Source organism: Notothenia rossii (assembly GCF_949606895.1).
Source record: "Notothenia rossii genome assembly, chromosome: 1".
NCBI classification, from domain to species: domain Eukaryota; kingdom Metazoa; phylum Chordata; class Actinopteri; order Perciformes; family Nototheniidae; genus Notothenia; species Notothenia rossii.
The window spans coordinates 9,189,189-9,197,214 of NC_136912.1; the positions used below are offsets into that span (position 1 = coordinate 9,189,189).

Sequence of the window (8,026 nt, forward strand, 5' to 3'; positions counted from 1 at the left end):
TTGTTATCGAGGCTGATTGCAATATAAAGTCCATGTCTCTACTCACTGCTGCAGGGGAGGCCGTCTCTAAACTCTGACCGTCTGATCTTTATAAACTTTAGCTCTTTTAAATCCAAACTTTTGAATGTAAAGCTGAACTTTTTTGTCACAGCATTGAGTGATAACTTTTGTAACATATTCAGCCTCATAATAGCATGACGCTACTTTTCTATATGGCTTTCCCACTGCCATCTCTAATATCCTGCTGAGCATTTTTCTGCTTAAACCCATCTCCTGACAGGATAATGGGAGTTTTTATTTTTATATTTCTGATGTTTTATGACTAATAACTGGATGAAAACCAGTTCTTTTTTTACTGAAAAAAATGATTAAAGTTATTTATCATTTGTTTTATGAGCTTTCTATTTTAACTGTGTCTCATCAAACGTTAGGTTTTGTCTTACTGTTAAAACTGTGCATTTGTTTTTAGTTGTAAGACTTATTGGAGTGATTTCTGTTTTGCTCAACAATGTAGTGATAATTATGAATTGTTTACTTTGTGAATCACTGGACTGGGGCTGCACTGATATGCAGTTATTTTAGTTAGATCTTATTGGTATGAATGTTACTTAGCTCTGGGAACTAGTCTGTTAATCTCTTTGGATGTTAATATAAACCATGTCTTTATTGAACTTTTATAGAAAAACTTTGATAACATGCAAGCCTTGTCACAAAACCATGAACAGTGTTGGTATTGGTAAACAACCACGTGCCTTCACAACAACAATACAGATAAGTATAGAGTATATGAGGGAGAATATTATACTCAACTGAAAATGAGAAAGAGCTACTAATTCAAACAATATACATTTTCATGAATAAGATCCTTTATACTATGTTTCTAGTTTGTATCGATTTTTGTCTTTTTTTAATAAAATGTTTTATATGAAGCATTATGGATGATTGTCAGTCTTTGCTTGAATAACACGTATCAGATAACATTGATTTTTAATTGTTTCCTAACGTCCATGATATATGTTTTTAAACCTCTTTCATGCTGTTGTGTTAGTGACTATAACAGATGCTATGAATTGAAATAAAAACAGACTTTCTGATCATTAAAATCTACTCTGGTGAATTACAAATAAATCATTTGTGGAAGTGTTTTACTTTGAAAATGAACTCCTGGGGCCTATAGAGAAGTTTACGCGCCAAACCACGGGTAGCGCCATAACCCTACACAAATGCACTTCATTTCCGCCGGAAGTCTTTTGCACAGCGTCTGTCGGTGTAAACCGGTGTAAACAGTCAGACGGGCACTGGTGTAAACACAGCGATTTCGATGCTAACAGTGATGCTAGCTTGGGAACACGATTCTACTTCTTTGACTGGAGATGGCGTTACTCTCCCCCACCCGAATTCAGTGCAAAACTGGGAGGATAACATGACGACGTGGCCCAGCATAACGTACAGCAAAATTTGCTCCTACTTCGTTCAATCCATGGCAATAGATGGAAAAGCAATGGACAGTCTGAAGGCATATCATAAGGCTGCGCACATTCTACTTTGCCCACATGCTCCCGAAAATTGTTGACGATTTTGTTGAGGGAAGGTTACAGTTCTGCAGTAAATATCTCAGCATTTTAAAACCAAAATAAACTGCCTTATTTAGGTCATGCCCACAGGAGCCAACAGTTGTCTGTTGTTTACATAATGCACAATTTACATGATCTCTTTATGCTGTGCAATATATCATATGTGCCTGTACTGTTTGAGTGAAAATAAAGTTTGATGTAATTTAATTTCATTATTGCACTGTTATTGCATTATTGCATTTCATATGTTCCTTAGAGTGCTACAATTTCTTTTAACACAGTTCATCATTCATATTAAGCTCATACTGTACATAAATAACACTGAATTAATTAATTGTTGAGAGGAAACTAAAGAAATGGCTTCAACAAGAAAGATCACATGTTTAATCCTAACAGGTATTAAAAATTAAAATATAAAAGCAGCCCACACAATTACATCACTATGAAAAAAAATACAATGCATGCAGTATTTGTTGTGTTTATCTGTATTTAATGAACAACATGGCTGGGTGCTGGGTGCTGGTTTGTGGTCGTAGCACTCTCTATCTAACCACTCGTTCAGGTGCTTTCTCGAGTGATTGCAACCAACTACCGCACACGTAGTTCCCGAACCACTTTTCTTCATGTTGTAATTGTTATATCCTCTTTGTCTCTGCGATATCAGTGCTTTGTCGGCATAACGGAGCTAGCTAGCAAAACAAACCCAGTCCGCCAAAACGGAAGTGCATTGCATCGAAGGGAGGAGTTCAGGATGTAGAGCGGAAACGGCTCAATAACTTGTGTATACAACGAAGCAGGATTTTCGCTTAGCCGGCTAACTTCAGGAAAAACTCGGGGTTTCCGGTCCTACGAAGCTGGTTCTCTTTTTAGCAGGCTAGATCATGGTAACTTATGCTGAGCGGCTAACCTGCTCCGGAGCAGGTTAGGTTGCAGGCTAAGAGCTCAACTCAGTGAAAGCACTACCTGCTGACCAATCAGAGCTCAGTGTGCGGAGTTTAAAGCGATCAAGTCATATTACAGGAGAAAGGAAATACAGAAAAGCTGCCGTTGCAGGAAAGACGTCCGGCAAAAATCACCGACGTGAAATGAATAGAATATCACCTCCCATCTTCAGAGCAATCTGACTATTATAACATTAGCGTTAAGAAAGCTTAATTAAATATCTGCCACAACACAAGTAACCGGATCAGAGTAACATTAAGTACAGTCCGCGGCATATCACATCATAGTGTATCATATATTTCCTTATCTGAGTCAGCTGAGCCGTATCTGACCGTGCAACACTCACAGTGTCACATACTGTATGCAGAAGTATTATTTTAAGCAACACATTAAGTTGACGAAACACTCGAGTGAAATTTAATTAAAGTCAGATCCACTCGTGTCTTAGACGGGGCAGTGATATCATAAATCTGTTAATGTACGCATTCAAACACTTTTTCTTTTACCAGCTGTATTCACCTTGCATGTGCAACTATGTGGCTTTTATCCTGGATACAGTGTTTAAGTCATGGATGTTTAAAGTTTAACTTCTTCATATGTCTAATATTAGTTGACTTTTCATTCAGGAAGTATGACGCTGCGCTGTCAGTACGCTTGTCCATGTTTGTAATTGGTCGAATGCTCCAAATATCCCCCCTTTCATGTGAACGCGCACTAGATATGACACTGCTGGCTTGAGCGATCCACTTGATAACCCGCGTCGTAGTACCGTTTAGCGAGAGCGCGTATGTTTTGGATTAGGCCAACCGGCTAACTCAAACATATCCAGGTTAGGTTGAACCGGCTTCGTAGTAAAGGCCTCTGGTCTCTATGCCACAGAGGTGTTCTCAGTGTGGATGTGTTTACCTTGCTTTGCCACTAGATATCAGCCTTACATCACACATAGAGAGAAGAGTTTGTTAAAGGCTTTCACAGACTGCACACAAGACTACTTCCTGGTATGATTGAGCAACAACTACAGAAAAAGGCAAACATAAGAATGAGACAAAACGGCTAAACATTGCAGGGAAAACAGTGAGCTCGACTTTGCACTGACCTGAAGAGCACTGCTGTTTTTTTCTAAATCTAAGATATATTTTTTTTTGAGACAACCGTCCTAGTGGCTTTAAGAAAATATGTTAAAAGTATTTCTAAATGTTAAACCTATCTTGTGCCCAGATGTCTGTAACTTTAATCCTGTGTAACCCTGAAGGGGAAACACAGAGCTGCTCTAAGAGGAGGAGCAACACTGGAGGGAGGAGAGCTGTAACGTCACTTTCCATAAATGAAACCTATCGTTTGTCAGAGCTGCAGTGGAGACACGTCTCTGGATTTTCTGTCTGAAGGAAGATTAAACTGAATTTGTCAGTTCTTTCTCAGCACTTTACTCAAATACTGGTGAGTACAGCTGCTACTATTTACTGAGTTTAAACAACCAGGATTAACAGAAAACGTACAGCTATAAACAAACAGGAAGTTACATCAGTTGAAGTAACTTTTCAGTTGAGTTAAAATTACCTACAAAGTTATTTTTAATGCAGTAATCATACTTTATTCGTTATACAGATTTGACTTTGACTGGAAATATGTGTGTAACAAAATATTTAAATGAGGCCCTAATATGGTTTTGGGTTTTTTCCTTTCCTGTAGTGTGTCATATAGGCCTAGGTTTGTGTGCATGTAAATGGTCTGCTAGTTCCCTCCAGAGGGAGTTTCTCTCCCACACACTCCCCCATAGCCTGAAACGCCTCCATTGGATTTATGTGTTTGATTCCTGAACATAGTGACATCACATGTAACATTCGCATCTCTATTGGCTAGAGCTCCAACACATTGTACGTGATAGGCTAAGGGGCGGGACATCTCTAAGCGGTTGACCAATCACAACAGAGCCAGCTAGCTAACCAATCAGAGCAGGCTGGGCTCTGGTTTCAGACAAAGGGTGAAAAGAGGTGCTGCAGCACAGGCAGTATGAGAAAAATAAAGAGCTCTTTGAACATTAAAGCATGAAGACATGTCACAGTAGTAGAGACACTAAATACAATTATAAATAGTTAAATTTGAATAATATGTCTTCTTTAATAATACTTTGACTTTTGTTCTCAGACATGTCTTCCGTCAGCTGTCTGCTATCCGAAGAGCAGTTTCAGTGCGCCATCTGTAGGGATTTGTTAAGGGATCCAGTCAGCACACCATGTGGACACAACTTCTGCAAAACCTGCATCACTGCAGCCTGGAATAATAATAATAACAGATGTCCCTTGTGTAATGAGGGTTTTAAAAAAAGACCTTTGTTGAGGGTCAACACTTTACTCTCTGAGATGGTTGGTGAGTTCAGACAGTCGGCTCAACAGAAAGCCAACCGCAGACGGTCACAGCAACAATCGTTCACACCAGTAAACGTTTCCTGTGACTTTTGCACTGGAACCAAACTGAAGGCCCTGAAGTCCTGCCTGGTGTGTCTGGCCTCCTACTGTGAGACTCACCTGGAGCCTCATTTCAATGTTTCAGGTCTGAAAAGACATCAGCTGATCGACCCTGTGGAGAACCTGGAAGACAGGATGTGTCCGACGCATGATAAACCGCTGGAGCTGTTCTGTAAGACCGACCAGACATTTGTCTGTCTGCACTGCTCTGCTTTAGACCACAAGATGCATGAGTTTGTTCCTCTGAAAAAGGAATATGAAGACAAGAAAGTTGAGCTGGCGAAGACAGAAGCTAAAATTCAGGTGTTGATTCAGCAGAGACGAGTAAAGATTGAGGCGATCAGACACTCAGTAAAGCGAAGTAAAGAAAATGCACACATGGAGCTATCAGAAGGTGTTCAGGTCTTCACTTCTCTGAACAAGTTTCTTGAGAGAGGCCTGAAGGAGCTATACAAAACAATAGGAGAGAAGATGACAGCAACACAGAAACAGGCTGAAGGCTTCATCAAAGAGCTGGAACAGGAAATATCAGATCTGAAGAAGAGAAACACTGACGTGGGGCAGGTCACACGCTCAGAAGACCACCTCTATGTTCTCCGTAGGTTTCCGTTACTGAAAGCTGTTCCACCCACAAAGGACTGGACAAAGATCAACGTCCATGTACCTTCTTATGAGAAAACTGTGGAGGGGGCCTTGATCCAGCTGGAGGAGACCCTTGATAAAGAGATGAAGAAGCTGCTCGGTGAGGCTGAGCTGAAGAGGGTCCAGAAGTACGCAGTGGATGTGACTCTTGATCCTTATACAGCACACCCTGAACTCATCCTGTCTCCTGATAGGAAACAAGTGAGTCATGGTGATGTAAAGAACAATCTCCCAGACAACCTACAGAGATTTTCTCATTATAATTTTGTTTTGGGAGGGCAGAGTTTCTCTTCAGGCAGATTTTACTGCGAGGTTCATGTTCAAGGGAAGCCTAAATGGAATTTAGGAGTGGCCAGAGAGTCGATCAACAGGAAGGGAGAGTTCAACATGAGGCCTCAGGACGGTTACTGGACTATATGTTTGAGAAATGGAAATGAGTACAGAGCTCTTGATTCTCCGTCATTCAGTCTCTCTCTGAAGTCTCAGCCTCAGAAGGTGGGGGTGTTTGTGGATTATGAGAAGGGTCTGGTCTCCTTCTATGACGTAGATACTGCAGCTCTGATATACTCCTTTACTGGCTGCTGCTTCAACGGGAAAATCTACCCAATATTAAGTCCCTGTAATAATGATGGAGGCAATAATGCTGCCCCCCTGATCATCGTCAGACCTACTGTCAATCAAACCGCCTGATCTTTGAGATCAGCATGTTGAGCAATGCAAATAAAGCATTGACAACAATATGATAACATACAGTGTATATATATATTTACACATAAACATGCCAGACAAAATGTTCATACTAAAATAGGCATAGTGGTCAATACGGGTATGCCAATGTATTATATAAAAATAAAAATAAATTGCTTATTCATTCTTAAATGACAAGATTTAGAAGTCATTAATCGAAATAAAATTAAATATTCAGTTGAAATGTTATCTGAATTTGATTTATCATTTGTGCTCTAAACTTACATATTTTTCCTTAATATTTGGTGAACAAAAAAAAAAAAAGTTACTTTTAAAAAAAGTTGCTTTTGTTTGAGTCGTTATAATTTTAAGGCTTCTTGAAGAGCGTATTTGATCATAGTTTTTTTATCATGCCGGACAATGTGGTGATAATTAACATCGATTTATTGCTGGACTAGGGATGCAATTGTTCTGCATATTTCAGTTTGCCTTTAAGATCTTACTTATTTGAGTTATACATTATTTGACTGTCAATGCCAGTTAATCTATATAGACGTTGATGTGGACAAAGCATTTTTATTTAAAAAAAATTGAAAACTGTGAAGGGGCTGCATTGGATGACTGACCATTCAAATGAGTTTCTTTAACTAAGAACACCGACTAGATGGTACCTGAGAAATAAAATGGGGGGGCAACAGTTTATTTTCCAATTCCTACCATATTACTTCTGGTACATTTGATCTGGAACCCTTTTTTGAAATATACCTTCATTTTGATCTCTCTACAAACAGTTACATTTTTGTGAGTGCATTTTTGCATGGTTGTACACCTTCACAAAATCTTTAATTTTACTTGAGTAAGATTTTGAACACAGGACTTTTAATTGTGACAGAGTATTACATACTCTGGTACTTTTACTAAAGTACAAGATCTGAGTACTTCTTCGACGTCTAAGGTACTAGAATACTGACAGAGCAGTCACTAATACCATGGATTGCAGGTTCCAGCTTCCCAAATATAAATTACATTGTACTGACATAAAACTTTTATCAGTCACTTTTTGAAACTTGTATTGACATTTAATGGATTCATAATTTCAACTCAAGATTTATCAATTATTTCTGAAAATGTACAGGAATGCACTTATTTTTTGCTTTGTTTTGTAATTTGTGAGAATGAATGGATAACAACTGTGTTTTGTTAACACTGTGTTGCAGAATGACAATAAATGATCCATAAACTCTGATTAATATCCTACTTCTTTTACAGCTGTGGATTTAAAGATATATTTACCATTCGGTTAATGATTGATTGTCAACATTGTTATAGTTATTCAATCATTTGGTTATTGAGTTTTGATGTATTACCTATTCATTTTCTTACCTCAGTCTTTTAACTGTGTATTGCCTCTTGCTTGTTTGCATTCACGTTGATTAAATAAAGTACATGGTCCAGTTAAAGTAGTGTCTAGTCGAGTCATTTTTTATTGAAGTAAAAGATTAAATTCCATGTCAGACATCCACACTGGTTTAAACTGATGTCAGGTTTTCTGATGAATTTCAGACAATAGTTGGTGTGTGTTTTCGGTCCAGTCTCTACAACTCATTTCTGTTTGGTTGCTAACCCCACATCAAATATTTCTGAGCTCATAGTAAGAGCTGTAGTCGCTTTTTTAGAGCTATGTTTCACAGGGTGTCCAAATATTATACTTCAAAA

General features: G+C 38.6%; 1 protein-coding gene across 1 annotated transcript; it reads left to right on the plus strand.

Annotated features, from left to right (window-relative positions):
• Positions 1-3,538: 3,538 nt before the first annotated feature.
• Positions 3,539-7,773, plus strand: LOC307028391 (E3 ubiquitin-protein ligase TRIM21-like). Its single transcript, XM_079663367.1, has 2 exons — positions 3,539-3,953; positions 4,662-7,773. The coding sequence occupies exon 2, from the start codon at positions 4,664-4,666 to the stop codon at positions 6,311-6,313; it is 1,650 nt and encodes a 549-aa protein (XP_079519493.1). The 5' UTR covers positions 3,539-3,953; positions 4,662-4,663; the 3' UTR covers positions 6,314-7,773.
• Positions 7,774-8,026: the final 253 nt, after the last annotated feature.

What these genes read in the sequence shown, in the direction of transcription:
- LOC307028391 (XM_079663367.1), top strand. Translation starts at nt 4,664, where the DNA reads ATGTCTTCCGTCAGCTGTCTGCTATCCGAAGAGCAGTTTCAGTGCGCC.